This window comes from Peromyscus leucopus, chromosome 1 (assembly GCF_004664715.2).
Source record: "Peromyscus leucopus breed LL Stock chromosome 1, UCI_PerLeu_2.1, whole genome shotgun sequence".
NCBI classification, from domain to species: Eukaryota; Metazoa; Chordata; class Mammalia; order Rodentia; family Cricetidae; genus Peromyscus; species Peromyscus leucopus.
The window spans coordinates 93,479,950-93,494,984 of record NC_051063.1 but is presented as its reverse complement, the minus strand read 5'-3'; the positions used below and the strand labels follow the sequence as shown (position 1 = coordinate 93,494,984).

The 15,035-nt window shown below is 49.0% G+C and overlaps 1 protein-coding gene across 1 annotated transcript in view; it reads right to left on the bottom strand.

Moving 5' to 3' along the window:
* Positions 1 to 15,035, bottom strand: part of Galnt18 (polypeptide N-acetylgalactosaminyltransferase 18) — a 317,779-nt gene that overhangs the window by 140,200 nt on the left and 162,544 nt on the right. Inside the window, 1 exon segment of the mRNA XM_028875840.2 lies at positions 13,523 to 13,715. Coding sequence (XP_028731673.1) covers positions 13,523 to 13,715 — 193 coding nt within the window.

Genomic DNA, 15,035 nt, shown 5'->3' with positions numbered 1-15,035 from the left:
TATGTATTAAGCTTTGTATACCTGGTAGGGATGATGAGAGGTACTGGGGCACAATGGGACACAGACAAAATCCTTGTCCTCATGGGGCTTATGCTCTGACAACAGAAATGGATGAACATGGAAGCAAGTTGATACAACTGTTCAGATGAAAAGTAGCACAGCATGATGTCTGGGCAGCTGTTCCAGGGAATAGTCAAGAAACCCTCTTTGAAGAGGAGAGATTTGACCAGGCTCTTCAATAGTGTATAAGAGTGGGTCATACCAAGATCTTACAGGGCTACGGGGACAGTGCTGTGTCTGGAGAAGAGACAAGCAGCCTGCCTAACCACAGCGAAAGGAGGAACTTCTTCAGCTCACCAGACCCTTCCCAGAGATCATTTTGTCTTTTGTTACTGTGAATGCAATTTTGATAGCAAGGAGAAGGCTTGTGGAAGACAGTCAAGTAGTTCTGTTGGCTAGAATGTGTTTATGATAGGCAGCCAAGACCAGACAGCTGGGCCTTCCCTGAGCATGGAAACAGAAGAATCCTGACATATGCATTACTTGCTAAGTTCATGTTAAAAGTAGTGCTTGCACGGGCCTGGAAAGATGGCTCAGTGGTTAAGAGCATTTGCTGCTCTTCTAGAGGACCTGAGCTCAATTCTCAAAGTTTACAGCAGACAGAATCCCCATCTTCTGGCCTCTTCAGGCACTTGAACATAGGTGGCACACACACATTCATGTATACATACACATACACATGAGACAGAGAGAGGGAGAGGTGAGAGAGGGAGAGACAGAGAGACAGAGAGCTACATGTATGTAAAAACAAACTTAAAGTGACGCCATGCACAGTCCAACAACACATTGGTCTTCAATCTTTTTTAAGTACAGTGGACAGCTCCTGATGGGGTCACTGTATGGTCCAAGCTCATTGTCTTCACTGGATTAATCTCATGAGCAATGAGATTGTGGCCCTAGACCCCTGTACCTGCCCAGCGTTTCCTGTGAACTCAGTTCTCAGACTTTCACTTCTGCCTTTTCAGGTCATTTTCAGAGACATTGTTAACCACCTTCCCCCAGTCTCTTCCCTTATTTCTGAACATGGCTACCTAGAATCCCCCTTCCAAGAAGACCCATTTAAACTTCCCCAATGACAGTCACGACAGCCCCTGTAGCCAGGCTCCTGGTGGTCATTCTGCAAGCATAATCAAAATGTTATGGCTGTTTTACAACTAAAACCTCAATGATCATCATTTTCATAAGACTTTCAAACCCTCTCAAAGACACTAACGGAACCCCTACAGTATCATGTCATATTCACACTTGTTTACAATCTCTCTCTGAGCTCCAGTGAATATAGCTCCATGACAGAAAGGACTGTTTTTCAACCTTGTTCCTCTGCCAGCTTCACCAAGGACTTGGGCATAGTAGGTGGTCAGTGAGGCTTTGGGCATCAAATAGAGCACAAATAGAGCACAAATAGGCACGTTTATTTTCTGGGCAGCCAGTACCTTATCTGCACACCACTGATCTGGTGGATGCCAGGCCCCGCCTCCACCAGCAGGCTCTTGTTCGATGACTGGTATGTCCTTTCACTGCATTTATGGCCCCAGTTCCTCATGGTCTCCATTAAGTAGTCCCTTTTTACTGGGAACCTGATCATGGTGGGTCTCTCACAACACAGGCATCTTCTTCCTCCCCACTTCAGTTTTCCCACACCTACCTGAAAGAGGGTCTGGGTGAAGTGAGGGTGGAAGTGCCACCAGTCAAGGTGGCCATTTTTAGTGCAGCATGGATGGAGGCATCTGGGTACCCTACTCAGCTCTGCCCGCCGTGATCATGCCACAAGGACACCCCTCTTATCTCTCTCATGTCTTCACCATAGGAAGATAAGATCACCCAGAAGTCTTTTTGATGAATAAACTTGAGGCTCTTTTATATACATACAGTGAACAGACCATACTTGGCTAACTAAATGGCCTGCATACTCTCTGCCTCCCTCCCAAGCAGTACCTTGTCACCACCAACTGTTATAAGGGACATCCCTTGCCCCCACAGCAAGTAGGCCAGGTGGTTTGGGTGGACTTTTCTTAGTTTCAGAACAATGACTGTTTCACACAAACTCAGATGGCTGGCTACCCTGTCCCTGGACCATGAGTTTCTTCAGGACCAAAATATGGCCTCCTACCACTGCCTAGCACAGTGCCTGGAAAAGAGTAGACATTGTGCTGATTTGTTGAAGAAGTTTCCTTCCAAATCCTCCCCCATCCCTGACACACACACACACACACACACACACACACACACACACACACACACAGAGCTGTGGTTCCAATCTTTCTACTCCACATTGAAGCAGCACTCACATTGCTGAGGGAAGGAAACAAAAAGAAAAGAAAGCCCACCTCAGTCAAGATGTACACCTATTTGCTGGCCACAGCCCTCACTGGCACTTCAGGATGCTGGACATGGGATAGATGGCTGCTGCTGGGGTCTTACAACAGAAACACACTTCCAGAAATGCCACAGAGGAATGTGATGATGGCAGATTCAAGCTCTGTGTGCCTGCCCTGGACTCCAGCTGGCTTCTCCTGCCAGTCCAGCAATCACATTGTAGACTTTGCTCTCACGAGCACACTGTTGAGGGGATCTGGTCTTACAGTTTGACTGTGAAATGTCCCCCACGTGTTCACGCATGAAATGTTTGACCCCTGGTTGGCAGAGCACTCGGGGAGGGCATGGCTTTCAAGGTTATTCTTGGTCCCCAGTGTCTTTCTCATGCTCTGCTTCCTGTCCATCATGAGATGAATGCTGCTTCCTCCCCATGCTCCAGTCGCCACAAACATGTCCAGATCCCTCTGAAAAAAATAAGTCCAAACAAACCCATCTTCTCTAGGGTCTTTTTGTTAGGTAGTTTGGTCACATGTAAAAGTAGTGAGCACATCTAGCACCTGGCTCCTCTAGGATGAGGTCACCATACCTTTTGAGCCACATCTTCCCAGTTAGGATGCTTTCCTGGAGGGTTAGTCAACTTGCCACGGCTGTCCCAAACACCCAAGAGAAGGCAAGGTGAAGGGAGGAAGGTACGTCTTTGCCTCATGGCTCCTGGGAGCTCAGCCTGTGGTCATTTGTCATGCTGCTGTCAAGACAGCATGCCATTGGCAGAGGAAAGCTGTTTAGCTCATGGTGGACAGGAAGCAAAGTTCAGCAAGGTTCTGTCCCAATGTCTCTTTCAAAGGTGCACTCCCAATAACCCAGCTTCCTTCTGCTAGGTCCTACCTCCTGAGGGTTTTACTACCTTCCAATAGCAACACAGGCTGGCCATGAAACCTTCAAACCTCTGAGGACATGCCACACACAAACTAAAGCTCAGAGCCACCCTCCCACCCACCTGAGAGCTGTCTCTGCTCTCCCCGCTCTGTGGTCACTTCTGTAATGAAGGGCATGAGGGTTGCAATGCAAAGACACTACATGAATGTCACCAACCTGTCCTTACTTAAGGACACTTAACTGTGTAAAACCCAGCCCTGATTCATCGTGAGTAGAGGTACTTTCCCCTGTAAAAATCAAGCTATAAAAGTTACCTTTTTATTTTCACTCTTGCTCAAAGTCAAGCTGTTCCCCCACTAGAGATAAAAAACAAGGTGTAGCTGAGGGGGAGTGTCAGGACTGTCTAATAAGCTGAATTGATGGCCCCGATAAACCCCACTCCATTGATCTCTACACACAAAAAGAGATGCAGGGACAAGAGACAAGACAACTTGGGGACCCTCTCTGAAGATTTACCCCCAGATTGTTTTGAGTCATCTCCAAGACAAATTTCCATCAAGAGTTTGGGTGTCATTACCTATGAAAGAAACGGAAGCAGTAGGCCTCTGTATGAGACCATGCCTGGTTCTTGGCCATCAAATGAGGACATAAGTCCTCATGCTCTACAGCTCGGCAACCCCATGTTGGATTAACCGTCTATGCCCTTTCATTGACCTCAGAAAATAGACAAGATCATTGTCCATGAGATGATTCATGAGGCAGTTTGACTTGCCAGGGGGAGGGTGGAGCACACTACTTCCAGAATGAGGTCAAAGGAGACTGCTAATGCACTTTGGGGACAGAGCTTTTCTGTGCCAGAGTTCTGAGAGGACAGCAAAGAGTCCGTCCAACCTGAGCGAAGAAAGTGAGAAGCTGACCCTGAGGTAACTGCTCCCTGAGGGAGGTTGTCCTGGCCATTCTTTCCAAACTTCTCCCAGAGAGATCCTCCCCTCTCAGCTATAGTCAGAATACAGTGTTGAGGTGAATTGTTAGCCACCTAGAGCATAAGCCCAGGGAGACCTTGTAGCCTTCAAGACCAGCAATGCCTGGTGTCCCTCCAGGGCTTCTGTTGGTTCTAGATACCAGTTGTCCTTACACCAGATACTGTCCTCCGTGTACCCATACAATGTTCACAGTGTTCCTGTGATCTCACTTCTAGCTTCCAATGTTTCCATATTTTATGGACACTCACACCTGTTGGCTTCTAGGATATTTGACTCAAGAAGACCCAATGATGAGGTCATGTGAGGATTCTCACAGGCACGAGACAAGTCAAGGCTGTCCCTCCCTCTGGCTGGCATATACATCTTCACAACCTTCAGAGCCAAGGGACTCCTGCACCTTCTACCACTTCTTCCCAGACTCCACACAGAACCTCTGGAAGCAAGAGTAGCAATGAGCATTTGCTTTATGCCACACGGCAGGCTTTTGTTCTTTTCTATTGTTTTATTGCTCCCCAAAACTACCAGTACCACTCAGTGTCTTCATCCCTGCTGCACAGATGACGGAAATGCAGTTGAGGTGGGAATTTATCCTCTGGGGTCTAAGTAAGCCTGGCCTCATCTGAATGCCAACCCTTGCTGCATGATGATGCCCACCTTCCTTTCTATGCTGCTAGCGTTGTGCCCAGGGATACAGGCGCTGTGTTAGTGGCATCAAGCAAGCCTGGTGAGAGGCCTGGCTCCTAGGCTGCCAGTTCTGCATGAGGCCTGGAGAGGGATTTTATGTCTGGCTGGAAGAAGGTTCAGGCCAGTGTGTTAAAGACTGCCGGGCATGGAAGCTTGAGATGTTCTCCAAGTTACATTAGTGCCTTTGAGACAAGCAGCCCAGGGATACCTGTGTAAAGACTCAGTGTCTTCCAGCCTGCGTGCAGCCTTGTCAGTTCGGCCCATAATTGAGGGCATCGGTGACTGATTCCTAAGCCTCACAGAGTAGTCAATAGGCCTATTTTTGACCTATGAGGCAGCTTTGCTCAGGGCCTATGGTATGACTTTCCCCAGGAGGATGCGAACAGATGTTTAGTCTAGATAGGGCACCAATGACAGACCACAGAAACATTTCTGCTCCAGTATAGCTTGGTGAATCAGAGCTGACGGGGCCTACTTGCAAGAACACAGGTGACTCAAAGGCAGCTGCAGGAGCAAAGGACCATCCAGCCTAGGTGAGGCCAGCTCGCGGGCAGCTCTGCAAAGACAGGCCCTCCCTGAGACTGTCCACTGCTCATCTAATCTCGGGGACGAGCTTCGTGACTCTTGCAGCTTTCTGAGTTTCCCAGGCCTCTAGTGAGTTCTAAATCCTTTCTCCTCCCCCAAGAGGGGAAGTTTCAATTTGGAGGAAATGTTAATAGCTATACAATGGGAATGCTAAGCAGTTCCATTTGATGCTATTGCAGGACCAGAGGCTTTCTTGTGGGTACCTTGAAAGTGAGATGCTCTAAGGGGGCAGAAACATAAGTCCAGGGCAGGAAGCAGAGCACTAACAATGAGTAATTGTTAGTTGACATGGACATGAGTCACCGGGAGAGATGTAGCAGAAACGGAACAAAGAGGTTACCTCAAGCCGCATCTCCCACCTCCATAGCCTGTTGTTGGCTTCTGAACATGAAGGCCTGGGTCGGCCTCGTCTTCAAAGAGCCCCAGATGGCACACACATACTCCATTTCCTGGCTGAAATCATTGGAGTCCCATGATGCCCTGGTTCTTGTTTCCATTTTGTTGCTGTTGGCTCGCTTGCTTTTGTGCCATGGCATGCTACTGCAATGCGTATCTATATGTGATCATGACACCTTGTCCGATGGAAGCTACGTGAAATCTGGACTTGCTACACACCAGGAACTCACAGCTCCTGGCTTAATGTTCAGCAGGGCGATTCTCAGAAAGCACAGTGCCTGGTGACAGGCTCCTGAAGGGAAACTCAAACTCATGAGCAGGAGAACATATCCGGCCATGAGCACTGTACTGGTGGAAACTCCATTGAGACAGGACGAGAATGGAGTCAGCTTACATAACCCTCCCTGCTTGACAGCAACAAACACAGTTTCATATCCGACAAGGGGATAATGGAACCAGGGTGATTAGCATAGGAAGGATTTCAGAGACTGGTCCAGATGTGGAAAATACAATGGCACCCGACACTTGGAGTTCCAGCCATCTGCATAGTGAGAGGAATGGTCCAGGCCTGGTCTAGAAACAGAACGTGGCCTAAAAATTGCTAAAGAGTGAGCTGCTGAGCACACATCGACACTCAGCTTCTCCCAGAGACAGAAGTTTAATGAACATCCTCTCTGGTGATTTTTATCAATGCAGAGAAAGGATCTGCCATGCAGATAAGCAGAGATAAACAGGAATGCCATCAGTTACAGTGTAAACAATACCGGGAAGCAGGGAGCTCATTTGTTCCCCGAACATCCAAGCAATCTGGAGAATACAGAAGTTAAATGAACAGTTGCCCAGACAGCAAAACTCAGCAGGCTCTGGTTGGTTAGGTGGCTCTGATTGGTAGGTCTGTGGGCGAGCAGGCCAGAGCTGTGGTGTTTAGGGGTGAGGAATGTGGGGCAGAGCAGATATGCTGGGGCAGGGAAAAGTGGGAACCCTAGATTTGTTGGGGGTAGGAAATACAGGTCCCCTAGGCCTACCTGGGCAAGGCAAAGTGGGCCCCCTAGATCTGCTATGGACAGGAGAATGGATGTCATCTAGCAGGGACAGGTGAGTTCCCTAGATCTGCTGGGCCAGGGGCAGGTAGGTCCTCTAGATCTGCAGGGGCAGGGGAATGTGGGCCCTCTAGACCTTTGTAGTAGATGGGATGTCCCCTAGATTTGCTGGAGTAGAAGGGGCACACCTAGATCTGGATCTATATTGGTAGAAAAGGTGGGTCCCCTAAATCTACTAGAACAAAGGAAGGCAAGGTCCCTAGATCTGCCACAAAAGGCCAGTTACCAAGGAGACACAAGGTCTCTTTGCTGTCCAGCTACGTCCAGCTTTGGCTCAACCTTTGATCTCTGGGTCTCTGGGGATGGGAAGATGCTTTCCCTGGGGACCGCAGTGTGATGTTTCCCAGTGTGCCTCTCTGCTTCCATCTGCTGCCAGAGCACTGCTCTACCCCATGTCCCCTGTCCACACCATGGTCCTCAAGGTGGCCAAGTTACGACCATATTACTTCTTCTCTGCCTCTGACCTATAAGTCAACTCTTAAACCACAGACCCAGATAACAAGAGCAGCTGCATGCTGGGAAGTATGCCCCAGACCCCAAATATATTACAGTCTTTTGTCTTGCTCTCTCTAATGAGCAGAATCCTATATATAAACAAAAATAGAGAGCCTAGGTAACTTACTGGAAGTCACCCAACTTTCAAACAAGAGACCTGGCTTTAGAACCCAAAGAAGCAAATCTAACTACTAATCTATAACCCACACAGAAACATTAGCTGTCATGTAACCCAGTGTCTCTCCCAGGATGGCCCCTAAATGGTCCACTTCCTCCATGTCCCTTACAATCCATTTCTGAATATAAGGTCCAACATCAAAATAGAACAACACTGTCACTTCTGTCTTGTAAGATATTACATAAAAGTTCGAGATTACTAATTCTTCAAGAACAACTAATCACACTCTTGGCTCACAATGAGCTTAACATAAGGGAGAGACAGAATTATGTTCCCAGAGTGCTTTGGTTAAGGAGCAATCTCCCAATTGTGTTTGTGTTGTGAACATTTTCAATGTGGACAGCACAGTCCTTACAAAGAGTGTTTATTTCACCTCTTGTCCTGTGTCTGTCTTTCACAGACCTCTGCTTCTCCAGAGCCAAGATCCCAAGTCAGAGAAGCTCCCCTGTGCAGGGTGGGGGAAGGGACAAGGTGGTATCCTGGACTCCTGAGGACCCATAAAGACACTACCTCTGCCAGAGCACCTATGAGAACCCGTGTGTGTGTGTGTGTGTGTGTGTATGTATGTTCTTATGTTCATGTGTGTACTGATCTCTCTCTCTCTCTCTCTCTCTCTCTCTCTCTCTCTCTCTCTCTGTGTGTGTGTGTGTGTGTGTGTGTGTGTGTGTAGACCAGAGGTCATTGGGGTAGGGGGATCTCAGTCCCTATCCACCTTGTTTGTATGAGGCATGCTCTCCTAGTTCCGTTTCTGCTGCTGTGACTAAGTACCCTGATGACAAGCAATATAGGGAAGAAAAGGTTTACTTCGTATATGACTCCAACTTATGGGTCATCATTTCAGGGACGTTAAGGCAGGGACTCCGGCAGCTAGTCACATCACACCACCAGTCAAGAGTGAGGAGAGAATAAACACGTGCTTGCTTGCTTTCATCAGTCTCATACAGTTTAGGGACTCTGTGCTGAAGGAAAGGAGCTGGCCTCAATGGGCCTGGGTCTTCCTTCATCAACTGCCAATAAAGACAATTCCCCACAGACCAACTTGTCCTATATGACTCCTCAACTGAAACTCTCTTCCCAGGTGATTCTGGCTTGGGCCAAGTTGACTGTTAAAAACAACACAGGGTCTCTCACTTCTTCTACATGCAATTCAAGGAATCTACCTGTCTCCACCTCCCCATGCTAGGATTGCAAACACACATCATTGCAACAGGCTTCCTCACATGGGCTCTGGGGATAGGACTCAGGTCCCCATGCACTTTACTGACTTAGTCTCTCCCTAACCAAAGGTTTCTTAACCTTGTAAGGGTTCACCGTTCTCCCATATATCATGGGATAGTACCAACTGCTTGAGTGTGTATGAGGATCAAGTTCAGCATGAAGCTGCAGAGAGAGCATTTGCATGGCCCTGGCACACAGCACAGGAACTATCTGCCATTTGTCAACCATCGGGCAGAAACACCAGCAACACCATCCAGCTGTCCAACTCCCACACCCCAGTTCCCAATTGCTCCTCCTCTAGGACCATCACATGCTCCCCAGGGTCCTAGTGTCTGACTCCTCTGCTACCATCCTGTCTCACCCCTCCCCTGATATTGACATAGGCTCTCTCTCTGGCTCTGGATTTGGGCTTGAATGTGGGTCTGTCCCAGTTGTTCTCATTCGGGGTTGTAGAAAATAGATCTACTCTGTAAAGACCAACTCTTGATGGCCCAGCCCCAGTGCCTAACAGACCTGCCAACCCAAGAACCAGTGTATCTATCATAGTCCCTGGGAGAAAGGGACATGGACCTCAGGGGACACTGGAGAGGAAGGACTCAGGAGTGTCTGAAGATCTGCCAGCAAGAGGCAGGAAGTAGCCACTGCCTAGGGCTCTGCCCTGAGCTACCTTGGAGGCAGGCCAGAGCATTGGTTGCCATGGCAACTGGCAGGCTTGGTGCTGGAAGCCTTTTACTCATACCCACACACCCCTTAGAGCACATACTTGCCCTTAGACTCCTCCATGGCCACTGTTTGGAAATAATAATCGCTGTGTGAGGAAAGAACACAGTGAGCCTGTTGCTGTGACACAAAGAAACTGAGGGCAGGAATGTGCCACCACCTGATCTGCTGACACTGGGCAACAAGGCCACCTGCCCTCACTGTCCTCAAGTGGCCATTGCCTCAATTCTGCATGGCCTCCTACCCAGCCACTCTTATGCCCATGTTTTCAGTGGCTTTCCAAAGCTCATTTCCTTCCTTTCTCCCCCAGGCTAAAAGGATTCCCTGATCTCTTCTCAACTTCATTTTTCCAACATGTCCAATCAAACACACAGACATCCAATGTGCAGTCCGGTGAGTTCTGATACATATGTGTACCTCTGGCTTGCCTTTTTCTGGTCTCACTCCTGGTTATCTTGGGGTTCACTGGCAAAAAAAACAAAGAGTTTAGATATCAGAGACAGGATAGGGGCCATACTGGAAACTTCACATCTGACACCTATTCCAGTGCCCAAGAGGGACAGAGTGACATTCAGCTAAGCAGGCATGAGGTGTCTTTCCTTCAATCCTGAGGCACTGTCTCTTTCTGACTCAGAAAGGGATCAAGGAAGCCACTGCCCAGACCTCAAGCCTCACATCGGGTATCCTTTGGTAATATGCTGTCTCTTTTGGTGGCCCATTGGCCAGCTATGTTCCTCAAGAGTCTGATGTCGTTTGATTCCTGACGCCACTGGGAGAGAAAGTGTCTCTTGACAATGAGGTAGAAGAAGCCTCTGCCCTTTCTCACTCTCTTTCCTTCCCTCCAGGAGACAAAGGGGTGGAACAGGGAGACTCCCTCTAGGTATCACCTTCCAGGCCACCTCCCTGCCACAGAGACCACAGAAGGCAAGGCATCCATGGGCTATACAAGCTAGGTCCCTGTCTCATTGGAAGCCACCAGAATGGTTCTTTCCCAAGGGCACCAGGGAATCCTCAACAAGTTCTCCAGAAATCCACCTAGCCCTGCACTGGCTCTTGTCTGGACTCTCACCTCAGTGTGCTCCAGGAACGTGGTCTGTCTTGTGCTTTGTTGGTGTCTGGTAAAAACTCCATGCTTAAAAAATGTTCATTGAATATGGAAAGTCATGAAACCCAGGGACCAACTGAATAAACTCTTCGTTTTGATGGTACTTTGTTCTGAGCACAGGCAGATGACAAGGTTTGAATTACATCTTTCAGTACCCAGAGACCAGCTAGAGGCCATGCAAGGGAGAGGCAAGACCAGGGACACATACCACATGGAAAGCCTCTTTGGAGGCAGGTTCTGTAGCCAATGCAGCATTCTGAGCCTTGGCGATGGGTTGCTGTTCACTCAAACAATTTTTCCAAGCTATAGATGCTCTCTCTGAAACTGGCCAGCCACGCTTAGGGTTATGGAAAGCACTCCCTTCAGCCCCGTGACAGTGACACACGTTGCCACCTCACAGAAGTAGAGCACATCGGTTACCTGGCTGAATTCTATTGCTGGACTGCCTGGCTTGCCACCCCAGCTCTGACTCTGAGGACATTGGGCAGTTCACACAGTTGCTCTGTGCTTCAATTCCTTCTCTCTGCAATGGAGACTCAGTAAGCACGCTTACTCCAGCAAGGGCCTGTGGACCAGAACTCATGCCAACAGTGCCAAACATTTGCCCGCAAATGAGCGCCATGCATTACCAATGTTTGCCAGTGTAGACCGAGAGAGAATGGAGCAACTAGAAGGATGCTTCAGGATCATGTACACAGGGCATGCCAATCTGTGGCTGTCCTGTTCTTCTCGAGCCCTACTTGCACTCAGTGGTCCACCAATAGCCATCCGTCTTGGCCATGAGTCTGGCATGAGCAGAACTGAGCTAGTCAGAGCTGGCCAAGTTCATGTGCAAAAAGAAGCCCCCCATTACCAAATCCACCAGCAAAGAGCCCTCTCTGAGAAGAGAAGTCCCAGTGTTTACTGCCTCTGTTGGTGACTTGGTTTCTCTGGGGAAGACGGCCAAGAGAAAGGACCTCGCCCTCCATGGAAGGCATGTAGGCTCCACAACCTGTACAGTGCAGTGGAGAGGTATGGGCCTTCTTTTCTGATGATGTCCTCAGAAACTGCAGGATGCTGTTCATCCAGGGTACCCCAGCATCCCTCCAGAAGTAAGAAGAATGTTTCTCTCAGGAGAAGGCGAGGGGCTCTGGGTCAGCTCTGAGAAGCACTGTACAGAGTCAAACTAAACACAGCTGGGGACCTTCACCAAATCCAGGATGTGGCACCCAGACATGTGGGTCAAAGTTCAGTTGGGCTACTTATACATCTCTGGGACTCAGGCTTCCTTCTTGTCCCTTGACTTACTTGACTCAGAGTGGAGGCCCTCCCTCACCCCACCTTCTTTCAACTCTCCATGTCACCATGGAACAGCTATCTGGAATCCGGGCTCTGTGGAGGCTGGCCTCCAAGTTCTTCTCTCCACTGCTCTCTCCCTCCATTGCTGTAGATTATATGATAAGATCGTTAGGGCTGAGGAGATGGAGTCAGTAAGGTGCTTGCCATAAACATGAGCAGCCGAGTTTGATCTCCAGCTCCCATATATTGAAGCCAGCGCAGCGGTGCACACTTGTACCCTCAGAGTCAATGCGGCAGGGGCAGGAGGGTCCCTAGGGCTTGCTAGACAGTCACCCCAGACTAGTAGGCTATAGGCAAGGCTGTGCCCCTGCCTCAAAACATAATGAGGAAAGAACCCAAGGAATAATGCTAGAGGTTGACCACTGGCTTCCATATGCACCAATATGTATGTTTACCTGTATCCACATGTGTACACATGTGTGTTCATGCACACACACACACAGAATCACACACTTCTTCCCTTTGTAGGCCCCCAGTTCTTAAGTGACTACAGTCCAGCCACCTTCTCCTCAGGCCAGGGACAACCATACTTGATTATACAGTATTCAGTAAGTGCTCAGTGAATGTTGATGGAGATGAGTTGAAACTCCTTTCTCTAACACAGTGGTTCTCAACCTTCCCAATGCTACAATCCTTTAATACAGTTCCTCATGTTGTGGTGATCCAACCATAAAATTGTTTTCATTGCTACTTCATAACTGTAATTTTGCTACTGTTATGAATTGTAACATAAATATCTGTGTTTTCCGATGGTCTTAGGTGACCCCTGTGAAAAGGTCATTTGGCTCCAAAGGGGTCATGATCCACAGGTTGAGAACCATAGCTCTAAGAAGACATACCTTATAAGACACACCTTAGAACAAGGTCTTCCCTGAAAACCCCAAAGAGAAACTCACTATGGTTTGCAGCTTTAAGGAACATTTTAAAAATGAGGAGGAAAGGGGGAATGAAAGAATGGGGAGCTCACGAGAGTTAATGAGATTTTCTCACTATGGTACGTGCCCAAATTTTAATAATTATGAATAATAAAGATTCTAGCTGAACCTGAAAGAAATATCCTTGTGTAACAAAAAGAAAAGTCAAGACAGACTTCTCTGCCGGGTGTAATGACTTCTTCACCCTGGAAGACAGATATATTTTTAAAAAAACTAATTTAAGGGGAAAAAAAGTTCCAGCTAATTGGTTTAAAATGACATATTAGTGGAGCTGCTAGATAATTCCGGTGCCTTTAAGGGGTTATTTGTATTATTAATCCCTAAAAACCTCTAATGGAAGGAAGCTGTCCCCCTACTCAGCAGAGAGGAAACTGAGGCTGAGAGGGTAGGCCCTGGCTGAGATGGGAAAGAGATACTGGAGTCTGAACCTTCGCCCCCCCTGCCCCCCCCTCCGTCCTGGCTCTGTCCCAGCCCCTCGAGGACCTATGGCCCCAGAGTGAGGCTAAACAAGAGCCTGGCCACCGACTGCTCACCCACTGGGTCTGAGGTCTGGCAGGGGCCGGTCGAGGGGTAGCCGGTCACTGAGGTAGGCGTTGTAACCGTAGTACTGGAACTGCTTCAGGGCCACACGCCGGCCTTCGGGGCTGAGCTCCTGACCCCAGTGTGCAAACAGGGACGAGTCCGTGAAGGGTTCAGCCTCTGCCTCTTCAGGCTTGGCAGGGGCCTCTGGAGAAAGAAGGGATAAGGAGACAGTGGGTCAGAGTGTCACCCTGCAAATGCCAACACCAACCCCTTTCCCTCCCTCACATAATGTGAGGAGAAACTGGGATTTTCATGTTCTCAAAGATCCATTCACCCATGAGTCTCTCATGCCATCCACCCAACAACCGTCACATCTTGGCAGAGGCTGCCAAGAAATTGATGGTTGAGCCTGACATGCCAGCACAGAAACGCTCTTTTCCAGTCTATTCCTCTGCCAAGAATGTTGACCCAGTCTCCTGTGGGCTTCTGCTTCTTCCTCAGCCTGCCCTCCTGCACCACATCCCCTATAGTCCTGGTCCTGTCCACATCCAGTCTACATCCAGGCCCTAGCTGTCTCTGCCCACCCAGACAGGGACATCCGGACCCAGGAAACAGCCACCTGCCATACACTCCTGGAACTGCTCCCTGGACCCCTGGTGGATTCATGGAGGCATCCTCCTCCAGGTTCAAAGGCAGCTCAGGGTTTCCTGGCATCTCCCTAGGCACATGGGGGGGGGGTGCTTTCCTGGCTGGACCACTGGCTTTAGATCCACATGGTCAGAGATTCAGAGTCTGTTCCACCATACATGAGCTGTGAGGACACAGCAAGCATCAGACACCCTAAGGCCACGCCTCCCTTCCTTTCAAGTGGAGATCACAGATCTGAGAGCAGTGAAGACTTAGGTGAGCATATGTCTCCCAGTGAACACACAATCAATGGGAACCAGGAGGAATGCAGCAGGAACGGTCTTTCAATCCCTCTCTGATACCCAGTAACAGACCTCGCACAGCTTGTAGGCCCAAACTTAAACTAGTGTCCTGTGACACTGGTTTAGACAGTCAAGAAAACCCGCTTAAAGCAGTGCCAGTAAACAGAGACATCTAGCCCACTAGACCTGCTGCCCTCTATGTCATGAACATAGAAGGTGGACCCCAGGGCCTGGGACCAGACAGAGACCTGAGGATGCAGAAGTGAGCCAGGACCAGGAGAGCAGGTACAAGGCACCTCCTGCGTCTTCTCAGCTGTCTATATAGAGCTAGTAGGTACACAGCATATCTAAAGACACAGGCTGGAGACAGGGCCAGGGCCCTCAGGTCTTCAAGATCAGGGCACTCAGTGCTCCAGATGGCCACCTACTCTTGAGCTTTTCTACTAAGAGCTGATCTGGGAAGAATGACTTTGCCTGGTCACACAGAGAGGCTTCGAGCTCCCAGGATCTCTGGACACACCAGAGGGCTTCAGAGGCAGGAAACCAGCATGGCTAGAAGTATTTGGCAGTTCAGAAAGCAGATCCAAGCAAGGCA